Source organism: Nomascus leucogenys, chromosome 9 (assembly GCF_006542625.1).
Source record: "Nomascus leucogenys isolate Asia chromosome 9, Asia_NLE_v1, whole genome shotgun sequence".
NCBI lineage: Eukaryota > Metazoa > Chordata > Mammalia > Primates > Hylobatidae > Nomascus > Nomascus leucogenys.
In genome coordinates, this window is record NC_044389.1 from 2396333 (window position 1) to 2410316 (window position 13984).

The 13984-nt window shown below is 38.7% G+C and overlaps 1 protein-coding gene across 2 annotated transcripts in view; it reads left to right on the top strand.

The window, feature by feature from the left end:
• Nucleotides 1-13984, top strand: part of ALG5 (ALG5 dolichyl-phosphate beta-glucosyltransferase) — a 49407-nt gene that overhangs the window by 3878 nt on the left and 31545 nt on the right. Inside the window, exons 2-6 of one of the 2 annotated variants that reach the window (XM_003270284.3) lie at nucleotides 40-211; nucleotides 601-647; nucleotides 1965-2033; nucleotides 6079-6171; nucleotides 9864-9977. In XM_003270284.3, coding sequence (XP_003270332.1) covers nucleotides 40-211; nucleotides 601-647; nucleotides 1965-2033; nucleotides 6079-6171; nucleotides 9864-9977 — 495 coding nt within the window. The remainder of the gene's footprint in view (nucleotides 1-39; nucleotides 212-600; nucleotides 648-1964; nucleotides 2034-6078; nucleotides 6172-9863; nucleotides 9978-13984) is intronic. The other variant, XM_030818516.1, reaches the window with a different exon arrangement.

Consider the following 13984-nt stretch of genomic DNA (forward strand, 5'->3'; position numbering starts at 1 on the left):
AATTTCTGTTTTGTAAAAGACATGTATGTCTGCTTTTAGATTTCCATCGTTGCATTTATAACTGCTACCAAAATGCCAGCACTCCATCAACATGAAGAAGAGAAGTTCTTCTTAAATGCCAAAGGCCAGAAAGAAACTTTACCCAGCATATGGGACTCACCTACCAAACAACTTTCTGTCGTTGTGCCTTCATACAATGAAGAAAAACGGTGTAAGCCCTGTTTTGATTTTTTTGGTAAAGGGTAGTTTGGAAAAGAAAAGGAAATTTAAAGTATTTGACTTCCCTGTCTTTGCCAAAACATTAATAGATGTGGGCTGTGTTGAGCACACAGTTGATAATTGTTGTAGTTTGGCAGAGAGAGAAGTGAATATTTGCTCTCATGAATAGGAGCAGTGTCATGAAGCAGCGGGACTGGAATGTTCTAGAGAGGTAATAAGCACATTGTGGACGGAAGGCAGGATTCCAGATGGGAATGACCATTGGGAGAGTACCAGAGGGGCTTGTTAGATTATTGGGACTTTTTTCTGTATGTAAGCTGAATGTGCCGGGCTTGGAAAATCATTTTCAAAAGCGATTTTTAATATATTTTTTTCTTTAAGTGCCTGTGATGATGGATGAAGCTCTGAGCTATCTAGAGAAGAGACAGGTATCATGTTTTCTCTTTTAATATGATATCTCCAATTAAAATTAGACCAGGTCACCAATTGTGGACCCCAAGCTAGATGCACTGTGAGAGGCAGTCCTGGCAGCACCCCGATCGCTGGGCCACCTGCTGCTTGCTTGTTGCTACCCGTAAGCCCGGCACGTAGCATGCTACCTCCAGAGGCAGGTGGGTGACCCAGGACAAACCAGGAAGCCAAAATTTCTGTTTCTGTACCCTCCTACCCATTTTTATCCTGTCTTGCTTGATCATATATTTAAAATTGAGTGACAGTGTATGTCTGCAGACTTTGTATGATGCCACAATGCTGTTTTTACTTTTGTGACTTGTAAGAAAAGGTGTATTGTTGTTTTTGCTGTTAACTTTTATTCTCTTCTCTCTTTTTTTATTTTTTGGTTAACTGAGTTTGAATAAACAGAAAAACTAAGTCTGAATGAACAGAAAAAAGATATTTTTAAAAGACACACTTACATTGAAATTCTTTTGTGTTTCTTCAATATTGTCAAGAGTCTCCCCTCACATTTTCTTCCTGTTTTCCCTACATAAGGAGAAGAGAAATAATACACAACCTTCTTTTGTAACATTAGCTACCATTGGAATCCCCTTGGAGGGATTAAGAATTAAGTGAGTTCTTTTTTAAAAAAAAAAAATTGTTTTGATTTACTTTGCTTTTAGATTTTTTCTATAAAGGGGAAATAGAAGATTCCCTGAAAGAGAAAGGGCTGTATTACCTTATTACCAACTCCAAACATTCAATTTAGAGAAAAGAAGAAAGGAATTGAGCCCTTAATATGTATGAGGCTTCCACCTCTTCAATTACATGTAATCTTCATACCAACCACATAGAGTAGGTTTTTCTGTTCTCTTTTTTTAATCAGAAAATAGGCCCAAAAAGTTAAGTTGCCCAAGGTCATTAGGCTAAGAAATGCTGCTGCCAAGCTGGAATCTGCCCTCTCTGACTTCAAACCTCAGGAGCTTTTTTTTTACACACCTGTACCCTCTCAAATGTGCTGTAGCACCACAAGTACCTGGCTTCTTCCACCACCAAGTTACAGGGCAGACCGGGGAACAGCAAGGTGACATGGAGAGATTGAGTCAATATTCACTCTCCACCTCTACCCAGGATCTCTCTCTCTTTTTTTATTTAGCCTTTTTATTCTGTGCGGTTTGTGCACTAATATTTATATTCAAATTTATATGTATCAACACTAAAGCAGTTGTTTTTTAAATTATTGGTGATTTTATTAGAATACTTTATGGCAGTTATGCCAAATTGTATTATTTTATTTTTGTTTCTTGCAGAAACGAGATCCTGCATTCACTTATGAAGTGATAGTAGTTGATGATGGCAGTAAAGATCAGACCTCAAAGGTAAATACACTTGCTTTTAGAATTGACAATAGATAGAAAATAGAGAATAATTTTGCACATGTGAAATCTCACTTCATTCACCAGGGGACCCTAAAGCTGTGCCTAACGCTCTCCATTGTTATAGTGTAGATAGCAGAAAAAACAGATTTCATTTATGGAACTTCTCCATAAGACCAGGGAAGCTTTGAAGATCGCCAGATAGGGAAGAAACATGCCCACGCACAGTTCCTCCTGGCCTTTAGGGTAGGAACCTTCGTTGCCTACCAATTTGTGCTTCCTTTTTCCCTAAGCACAGTTTCTTTATGCTCCATCTTGCCTTATAATTTCTAAAGCAGTCACGCTGATAGAAAGCTGCCTTCATACCAGCCCCTGGGAATCAGGTGTGTCCTTTCACATGCACAGAGAGCATTGGCAGGATCTGGCTTGGGAAGGGTAAGTGCTGCACTTTGAATAGTATGATGTGAAACTTATGAACACAAGCCATCTCAGTGGTTTGGTGATACATGAAGGGAATGGCATGGAAAGCAACATTGGACACTTGCTGTTGAGATTAGAGAGGTAGCCTAGACCCAGCTGAGTCTGTGCATCTTCTCCTGAGGAGCACTTTTTTGGTGGCCCTTGACCTGTGAGTGGCCAGCTGCTCTGCTGGAAGGATCAGGAATGCCCTCCCAGGGAGGACAAGCAAGGGAGGGGTTAGCAATTGGCCCCACTGCTCCCAAGGTTGGGAGGAAGTAGAAAGTTGAAATTATATTTAGTAGAAGTTTTTATTTAAAACAAACCAGTTTTCGCTAAGTTAAGTATTTGTAGATTCCCTGTTAATGTCTTACAGTCTGAGGGCTGTAGGAAGGAAATTTTAGATACGGCTCTTGTTCTTGAGGCGTTTCAGACTAAGGGGGCACAAAGTATAGTAAAAGAGAATACTGCAGTTGTACAGTGATGTTTATTATGTCCTCAAACAATGTATCAAAAAGGCGAGTAGGCACTCAGTAGGAACTCAGTTCACAAATCATGGCCGAGTGACAGCTGCTGCCCTGTATACTAAAGGCCATGCTGTAAAGCTTCAGTGTGCATCCATTCCAAACAGGTGTGGCTTCAACAATGTTATATTCCTTGAAGCTAGATACCATACTCTTTAGAGGGAGCTTTTCATCCTAACATAGTAAAGTCTTATTAGTTCACTTAGCTACTTATACAATGATTTTATCCTCTTGGTTTTGGAGTCTCAAGTATTGTGCCATTCCAGAGTAAACATCTACAGCACAAATAACTGTTCTTTGAACAGACGTTTCTTCATCTGTTAAGCAGGAGTCGAGAATTCTGACTGGTACTAAAATACAAAGATGTAAAGACCACTTTCTGCCTTGAAGGAGTTCACATCTATTAATAATACTGGAAATATGCATCAAATAATTAGAGCACTATGTGTTAGATATTTTTATCAATTAGGAACTATATCATAGAGTGGCTTAGATAATAAAGACGTTTCATTATCTCATCTGCCAGGAAGTCTAGAAATAGTTGATTCCAGAGTTGGCTTAGCATTTAAACAGGATCAGGTTGCTGGATCCATATCATTTTCAGTCTCACGCATTCCTTCATCACAAAATGGCCACAGCTGCAAATATTACATGTCCTGGAGTAGTAAGGGACAGCCAGGACTTTAAGAATCATCTCTGGGCTGGGCATGGTGGCTCATGCCTGTAATCCCAACACTTTGGGAGGCCAAGGTGGGAGGGTAGGAGGATTGCTGGAGCCCAAGAGTTCAAGGTTGCAGTGAGCTATGATTGCACCACTGCACTCCAGCCTGGGTAACAGAGCAAGACCCTGTGTCACAAAAAAAAAAAAAAAAAAAAAAAAAAAAGGAATCATCTCTGCATGCATCTCTCCTTTTTAACTAGGAATGAAAATCTTTATCAGAAGTCCTCACCCCTCCCTCTAGTAAAGCCCACACCCAAAGTTCACAAGCTGGAACTTAGTGACATGACCACCAAAGCCTGCAGGGAGGCTGCAAAAGTACTCAGCAAAGAGGAGTTAGACCAATCATGGTTCATCCCCTAGGGCTTCACAGTTATCACCATGCATTATTGGGGCCATAACAGCAAAGAAGGAGGCACTGTTTGCTGGTTTGGCAGCTAGTTAACAGTGCTGCAACACGAGTGTGTACACAGGTCCGTGGCTGCATTTGCTCATTGAAACTGATAGATTTCAGCTATGTGTCAGATACCAGAAATAAAAATCTTTGCCTTTAAGTAGCTGACATTTACAGTTGCATTATGTGATGAGTAAAGTAATAGTTGAATGAGAAAATGCTTTAGTAGTACATATTGCTATTAGAATTATACTTTTCCTTTTCCCGGGGGAAGGTGGGGATGGGCATGGAGGCTAGAAAAGAGAAATGGTGTTTGGCTGAGTCTTAAGCTGGCCTGACAGGTGAGGAAGCTGAAGACAGTATTCTGAGAAAAGGCATACAAGTTTAAGACCATGGTATGGTCTGGAAACCTCAAATACTGCTAATGTTCACAGCCTCAGAAGCTGGCTAAAAAGGTGAAGGCTGAATCACAAACGATCTCCTATGCTATGATAAGGAACTCATATGTGATGCTTAGAAGCCATAGGTCATCATTGAGGGTGTTTGAACAGGGCTTATGTGAACTGATTTCCATATTAGAAAGGCTACTCATATAACTTTAGGAATGAATTGGGGAGTCAGGGTAGAGATGTGGAGACTTTAGGGGATAAGGCCCTGAACTAGGTCAGGAAGATGTGAGGATAGCATGGATTTGAGAGGGATTTTACAAATCAGTCAGTGAGTTATAGTAGCCAATGAATTGTGATGGGTGATAGAAATGGAAGATGATTCTCAGGCTTTCAATTTGAGCAACTTAGTAGATAGTGATGCCATTTGCTGCAGCAAGGAATATAGACTGAGCAAGAGTTGGGAGGAGGAGATGAATGAAATTCTGGAGTTTTTATTTATCCAATATATAACTAGGTGACACAGGAGAGAAGAGTCTGGGCTCTAAACAGACATGTGAGATTCATAAATATAAGCTGTAATTAAGCCCATGCAATGACTCCCAGTGAGCTTTTATGTTGAGAAGAGAAGATGGCCGGGGTTTCCCATTAGCTGCGTGTGCAGTGTAGAGTCGGTCCTTGTGCGGATTATCAGCATTTAAGGAGCAAGCCAAGCAAAAGGAGTTAGTGGTGAAAACTTAGGAACAGTAGAGGAGGGCAAAGGCCAGATGAGAGCAACTTTACAGCTGCCTGTAGAGATGGTTGTCAAAGGAGAGGGTACCTGATGGGCTAAGGTTACAAGGAAAGGGGATGTGGAAGAGCAAAGGACATGAGCCATACTACAATGGACTGAAAAATAAATGGGTGATGAAATGCAGGTGGCAAATATAGATCACTATCTCACAACTTTGATTATAAAGCAGAATAATGGCCGTAGCTTGAGAAAATAGTGAAGTCAAAGGAAAGTTTTTAGGATGCTGGCAGCTTGAGCAAGTCTGAGGCTGTGGAGCCAGCAGAGAGGAAGAGATTGAAGATTTAGAAGAGAATTTACTGCTGAGAGAGAGGAATTTGAGTGAAAAGATTCGGGAGAAATGGTCAGGATACAAACAGCCTCTCTGGGGAATAAGATCGATTGCAGACCAGAACAAATACAAAAGTCATTAACCAGTGTTAAGGGCCCAATCACAAGTTCGTACCAGTCAGATAGCACGTGGCTTTTGTGGGGGGTTTTTTTGTTTTTGTTTTGTTTTGTTTTGGTTTTTAGCAGCTCAGTAGCTTAGGTAGAGGAGTCAAGAAAAAAAGGTCATTGCCCACTGTAGTGGTTCCTTGAAATATGATTTCAACCTAGTAGGTCAATGGCACCAAGAATTCTACAGCTTCTCCAGGTCATCAAAATGTACAGTGTGTATAATCTAGTCACAAGAAGGGATAAACTGCAATAGCAGTGTTTGAGCCAAAGCAAGAAACACAGCTTATATAATTCTCTTATAATCCAAACTAATTTTATTCTGATTTTTATATAATTTCACAGATAGCTTTTAAATATTGCCAGAAATATGGAAGTGACAAAGTACGTGTGATAACCCTGGTGAAGAATCGTGGAAAAGGTGGAGCAATTAGAATGGTAATACATATTTTCAACATTTTTATCTAAAATATGAAGGTATCTTGACTAATGTCTTTTGCAGACTTGTACGTTTGCTCACTGAATACTAGCATTTCAAGTTAGTGATAACATTTTTAATAATAACTTCATGTTTTTAGTCAAATTTTAACGTGTCATATCTATAATACAGTGGGTGATTTAAAAACATATTTATGTATTTATGTTTATCTTAAAGTTTAAAATGTTACCATCTACCTCTGTATCTTTGATAGAGTTAGCAGATAGTAAGCTTATATGGTTTTTTACAGTTTAAAAAATGCTTTTTGTATTAAGTTTTACCTTGATGAAGGTATGCTGTTATGCATGGTAGCATGAAATAAGATGAATTTGACTTGGGTCTATCCTGATGAAATGTGCAGTCTAATAGGAAAGGTAAGCATTTGCATAAGTAAAAAAGAAGATTATAATTATGAGAGACGTGCAGATAAAGTGCTAAGAAATTTCAAAAAAAGAGGTTACTGTCAGCTGAGGCATATCAGGTATGAATCAAGCTGAAAGTTTAAAAATCAAGATATGTGAAAGAAAACCTAAATAATTGACTTTGAGGTTCATTTATTTATTTTTCCCTCATAAAAAGAAGTCTAGAGGTGGGCAGTGCAGGGCTTGTTCAACTCCACAGTGATCAGAAGTCCAGGCTTCTGCCATTTCACTCCTCCTTCCTCATGCACACACAGGGTGACTCCTGGAGCACTAGCCATCACATCCGCATTCAACAGGAAGGAGAAGGGAAATGGTCAGGATACAAATAATCACATGTTGCCCTCCTCACAGTGTCTTATGAATTGGGTGCTATTAGTTTAATTATTATATAGAGAGGAAAGTGAGGAAAGAAGGTAAAGTAAATTACCCAACGTTAGCAGATGATAAGAGGTAGAGTCAAGATTTGGATGCAGTTAGTTTCACTCTGAAAGCCATGCTTTTAAGCTCTCTCATAACTCTATAGAGAAAAGACTTGAGAAAACAGCACACCATTTAGTAAAGCCAGAAAAGACAGAAGTAGGAACTCTTTGGATATGTACTAGAAACAGTGATTCGCTTTGGCTGGGTCACAGGATATATGAAACAAAGTAGGATTGACGCAATGTCATGATGGGCTTTAAATCTATCCGTTTGTTTCTTTATTCAGCTAACGTTGTACTTTCATTAGAGACACTGAGATGAAAGACATTTATTCTGTCCTTAAGAATATCACAGCTTAGTAGGAGAGAGACCATTGCCATACAGTGTTGTAAATGCTGTAACAGAAGTACATGCAAAATGTTGGTGCCACCATCTTCTGCGGGGAGCAGCAGAGATGTCCCAGAGGGGTCTTTAGGGAGGGTTAGGACTTCACCACCTACAAGTTGGGAACACGAACAAAGGCACAGCAATGCGAAAGAACATGCCACAATAAAGGACCCACTCATGGTACCCACGTTTTCACTGGAGATAAGGCTGGAGGGGTGGGTGGGTTAAGGTCACAAACTGTAGACAAGGGGCTTTTACATTTTTTACCATTGACAGAGTGACACTTTAACCAGCCAGCAGCAAGTGTAGCAATATTGGGCAAGGTGTGATGAATATTTATTTGGATTATGATAGTGACAGAAGAGAAGAAAATGAGGGGATAAATGTGAGAGCTATTAAAATGGTGTAGAATAGGCCTGGGACCAGAGACAAGAATGACATGCTAAGCCATTCTACATTGCTGTAAAGAAATACCTGAGACTGGATAATGTATAAAGAAAAGAGATGTGATTGATTCACGGTTCTGCATGCTGTATACGAAGTGTGGTGCCAGCATTTGCCTCTAGTGAGGGCCTCAGGAAGCTTCCACTCATGATAGAAGGCGAAGTGGGAGCAGGCGCATCGTATGACGAGAACAGGAGCAAGTTAGCGGGCACAGTGGTGCCACACACTTTTAGACAACCAGATCTCATGAGAACTTGCTCACTATTGCAAGGACAGCACCAAGCTGTTCATGAGGGATCCACCCCCATGACTCAAACACCTCCCACTGGGCCCCACCTGCAACATTGGGGATCACATTTCAATATGAAATTTGGAGGGGACACAGATCTAAACTATGTCAAATGAGTACTACTGGCCTTGGGTAACAGGGAGGATGATGATGCCATTAATAGAAGGAATGAAACACTGGAGGAGGAGCTGGTATAAGAGGCAGTTATGTTGAGTCTGAGCCATATTAAGTTTGAGACAACATGCAGTGGTATCCAGAATAGCCTAGGAGAGAGGATGTGAGTGAGTCATCCACATACGTCAGATGATAGTTGAACCTGAAGCCATTAAACTGGCAAAGAGGAGGTTACAGAGAAAAGGAGAACCAGGAAATCTTAAGGCAGTGAGGCACATGAGAAATAATGGGCATAAAATATTACTGAGGAAACACAAATGGGAGTTGCTATGGTGGACTGCCTTTTCAAGGAGCTGCAGTGAAGTGAAGGCCATAGACAGTAGAACAGGAAAGTAGGCTTAAACAAGTTTGATCATGCATCATTGAAATTAGTCACTTACTGGTTTTTTGCCCCATTTCAAACTAATAGCTGCAGTTTTTTTACCACCTCAGCTTCCCAAGTAGCTGGGACTACAGGCATGTGCCACCATATCAGGCTAATTTTTTAAATTTTTTTGTAGAGATGGAGTCTCACTGTATTGCCCAGACTGGTCTCAAACTCCTGAGCTCAAGCAATCCTTCCACCTCAGCTTCCCAAAGTGGTAGGATTATAGGTGTGAGTCATCTCACCTAGCCTTTTGCATTTGTTCTAATGGGTGTGATTAAAAAGACATCATAGATACTAACTAGTTAGCTTATTTTACCATAGAATAAATGATCTGATTTCTCTCTACATTTGTATATGTCTTATCTATAGTCACACTATGTTGTGTTATCAAAGCAATGTTACTGTATCAAGCCATAAATATATTTGCACGTAAGAAATAAGGAATTCAGTCAAATACACCAGAGAAATTAAAAGTTGATGTGCAGTTTATTTCTGTATGAAATATGCACTCATGGAGCCATAATTTGCACAAATACCAGCCAATTCAGAATTGAATGGCATAAATTTTGCTGTTTCAAATACTGCAAATGGCATAAAATAATATTTGGATTTATGCATAATTCTTAAATTTTATTGACACTTTTTATTTCTTTAATTAATTTAGTAAACTTTAGATCCTATAATAAATAATACTAAAGACCTATACATCTCACAGCATATCTATATATTAGAATGTTTAATCTGTCTATAAACATGTTCTTTATATGTGGTTATAAGTAACCCCTAGTTCATTTTAAGCATCATGACACGATAAACATATAATATGTATGATACGTACTGTTCCTTTTTATTCTTTGTGATGCAGAGTATCTTTAATTTGTCCAAACCTATTTTATTGTCTTGGTATTTTCCAAGATATTTGTAGTATGACTTCACAAAGTTTTTAAAATAATGAAGATAGGCAATAGGTACATTTGAGAAGATCTTCTTAATATACAGGTAATTTGTTTTCAGTGAACTCTGGCCTCCTTCAGCCATCTCATAATTCATCTTTCACTCTTAGGTATTTTAAGTAGAACAGACTGAAATGTCATTGAATTTAACCTGAATTTTAACCAATTTTCTTTGACTTGAAATTTTAAAATACAGGGTATATTCAGTTCTCGAGGAGAAAAGATCCTTATGGCAGATGCTGATGGAGCCACAAAGTTTCCAGATGTTGAGAAATTAGAAAAGGGACTAAATGACCTACAGCCTTGGCCTGTGAGTATAAGAATGTAGTTTAAATAACATTCAGTCAAAAATGCAGGGGAGCTAAAGTAAAGTTAAAGGAGAATTTACCTATCTGTTTAAAAACTGAGTGTTTTTGGTATGAAGTCCTTATACAAATGGTACAGCCCCATAGAGGAACTGATCATTTTGTTACAAATATTGTCTGATTTTATGAGATTCACTTGGCAATTACTTATTTAATATTGTGACCATTTCTCTCTCTTGACTTCTGATTGCTTCTACCCAAGTTTTAATATTTATTGTGCATATTCAATTAAGACTTTTATTTAAAAGTATAGCCAGAGTTCCAGGTAAAGATGTGAAATGAAGCTGGATCACAGAATCCAGTTTTTGATGAAACAAACAAAATCACAAGCAGCAATCACTCAAAAAGGATTATTTGAAACTTCACGCCGTAACTTCAAAAAGTGGAGGTTGAGGAAAGAAATAAAATCCTAGTGCCATTCCTACCTTTTAAAAGCCATTTAGAGAAATAAGATGAATTTGACAAACGCTCAGGATTTGATAAATCCTGAGCGTTTGCCAAATACTTCCCAATCGGGAAAAAAATGGATAAGAGAATGAAAAAGCACCTTTGGACAACATCAAACAATATACCTACCATCACACAATATGTCAGAATTTCAGCAGAAGCAAGAAAACTTGCTGAGGTCTGCCATTTTTCAGGACTGTAAGCTGAGTTGGGGACACAGATCCATGTGACTAGATCCTTTCCTGGATGGAGTGTAGCTTGTTCAAGACACTTGACAAAATCTCACAAGACCAGGGAACCCAAGTAATCAACAAAGCCACGTAGAGCTCCAGGGGAGGGTCCTTCCTCCCTGCCTTCCCACCACCTACCCTCAAGTCCAGATATAACACTCAGGCCTTGAAATTCTAGTTTAGAGGGGGAAGAGATATAAGTACATCAAGGAGAATGTTCATTTACTGTAGGAGAGCTGCCCATGTTAATCATGACAAAATAAAGAAATGGCAATCACACCAACATATAATTACACAAAAAGAATTAAAGTTGCATACAAAAGATTAAGACAATGTAATCCAAGGAAAATTATATGCAAGTATTCTGGCTAAAGAAATAAAACAATGAAAATAAGAATTTAGCAACACAGGTCTTCAAAGGTAAGATGACAAAACAACAAAATGGTATTAAAAGAAAAATTACAGGCCAGGTTTACATGCCTGTAATTCCAGCACTTTGGGAGGCCAGGGCAGGAAGATCGCTTGAGGCCAGGAGTTTGAGCCCAGCCTGGGCAACATAATGAGACCCCATCTCTGTAAAAATAAGAGAAGAGTTAACAGGGTGTGGTGGTGCATGCCTCTAGTCCCAGCTACTCAGGAGGCTGAGGCAGGAGGTCATTTGAGCCCAGCAGTTTGAGGTTATAGTGAGCTGTGATTGCCCCACTGCACTCCAGCCTCAGTGACAAAGCAAGAGCCTGTCTCAAAAAAAAAAAAAAAAAAATTACAGAACTAAGGAAACAAATTGAGACCAAAATAAAATGAATATGTAAAACTATCTATGAATGAAATAGACCTAGTTTAGAACTGAATATTATTACATATTTATTAAGATCCTATTATAGCAAAAACCAAACCAAACAACACAAAAAGGTAAACGTATAAGCCCCCCAAAAAAATTTAATAATAATTACAGAAAAACTCACTGCATATCTTTCTAGAAATAAATATTTATTTAATTCCACACTTTGTGATATTTCTCCCCCACCATCATCCATCCCCATCACTTGCATTTCTAGCTGTTTTTTGTTTAAGATTCTAAGTGAATCAACTAATATAATTCTTAAGAGAATTAGCTGTAAAGATATTCATACCATTGCTCTTCAGAAGAGTAGCACTAGCTGCATGTGTCTATTTAAATTTAAATAAAATGAAAATTTAGTTCCTCAGTTTCACTGGCCACATTTAAATTACTTGTGGCTAAAAGCTACCCTTTTTTTTTAAGGAGATAAGGTCTTACTATGTTGCCCAGGCTGGACTCAAACTCCATCCTCCTGCCTCAGCTTCCTGAGTAGCTGGGACTACAGAAGTGAGCCACCATGCCCAGCTTGTTGTATAGCATTTCCATCATCACAAAAAGTTCTCTGGCTTATAACATGATATGAATTTATTGTTGGATATGTTGTAGTTCACTCTTACTAAAAAAGTATTTCATGTCCAACATCTTAGTAAATCATGATAGGCTAAAAGGAAAATCTGATTCATAAAGTTACTTGGTGTGATTTCCTGGTTTTCCCCAGAGGACCCCAAGAGAAACTTGATAAATATTTCCTTTGCATTATCTTTCTAGAGGGAGCCATGAGTGGGAGGGAGGGCATAAGGCGTCAGATTTTTAGCAGCTGATTTTGTCATTCAGCAGTAGGGCAAAGAGAATTTAAATGATTTTGCTGATGTTAGGGAGTGAACCAAACAATAAAACAGAAAAAAAATCTGAACTTTATTCTTATAAATCTAGTTCCTTTATACTACTCTGTAAAGAAAAGGAGTTCTGATGCCATATTTTTTCCTTATCATAATCCCATTTACTACATTGTTACTAGAAATGTTAAGTTTTAAAGAACTAAAGCATGTGATTATCATTAAACTATTAATTCATAGCCTTGGTTTTATAGCACCTTAAAGTATCCCTAATTAAGTGTCCCAACTCAATTGAATTAATTTGAATTAAATTCAGTAAGTTTTATTAGTATGCATCATGTAATATGCTTTGGAGGAGGTGGAAAGGAGACAAATAAATGATAGGTGGTTAAAGTTACAAAATTCATAGTTTTTGGATCCACCCAGTGAAAAATATGGTTCTGACAAAGGTTATAAACAGCCAGTCATTGCTCTAAGAAAACTTACATTCTGAAGTTGACATGCGTAGAGAAATTAGAAGAAATCTTCTTACTTATGTAATTCAGGTGTTGGAGAACTTTTTCTGTAAAGGACCATATAGTAAATATTTCAGCTTTAAAGCCAGTCAGCCTCTGTGGCAGCTGATCAACTCTATTGTAGCATGAAAGTAGACATAGATAAAATACATCCTTTATTTACACAAATAAGCAGCAGATCAGATTTGGGCTACAGCCTATAGTTTGCTGACTCTTAAATCTAATTCAGTCATTTATCCAATATTGGAAAGTTTTTACAACTGCCTAGTGATCTTTCAGCCTCTACTGCATAGCTCTAGTGATGCCTAAGCAGCTCATTCTGTCTCAGCTCAGCTAAGTTCCTCTAGACACCAAATGCAAGTACGTCTCCTTTTAATCACCCCCTTCCATTGTTTCTGTCTCCTATAGCTACACAAAATTATCTACTCCACTTCTTTGTGACAGCTTCAGAGAGTCAAAGCTGTTTTCCATGTGTGTTCTCTATTTTAGGCTGTCAGTTCTTACGGTTTTTTGTGTTGTTGTTTGTTTGTTTGTTGTTTGTTTTTGAGACAGAGTCTCGCTCTGTCGCCCAGGCCAGAGTGCAGTGGCGCGATCTCGGCTCACTGCAAGCTCTGCCTCCCGGGTTCACACCATTCTCCTGCCTCAGCCTCCCGAGTAGCTGGGACTACAGGCACCCGCCACCACGCCCGGCTAATTTTTTTTGGTATTTTTAGGAGAGACAGGGTTTCACCGTGTTAGCCAGGATGGTCTCTATCTCCTGACTTCGTGATCCGCCCGCCACGGCCTCCCAAAAGTGCTGGGATTACAGGCATGAACCACTTCACCCGGCCCAGTTCTTACAGTTTTTAAACATAGCATATTTTTTTCTTATAATTTTCCACTGAAGATGTGTCTGTTTGTGTGGATTTGGTTTCCACATTACATTGTTACTTCGTACAGGTATTGCCAACTCTTTTTCCTGTTCATTGCCTTTGAACTTTGTCTCTCCATCTCTTTACTGGTGTGGATTTCTTTCTGTGTTCTTTTGCTTTGTTTTCAGGAATGGAATTGTGGCTAGTTATCTCTTAATAACTCCAACTTGTTAGA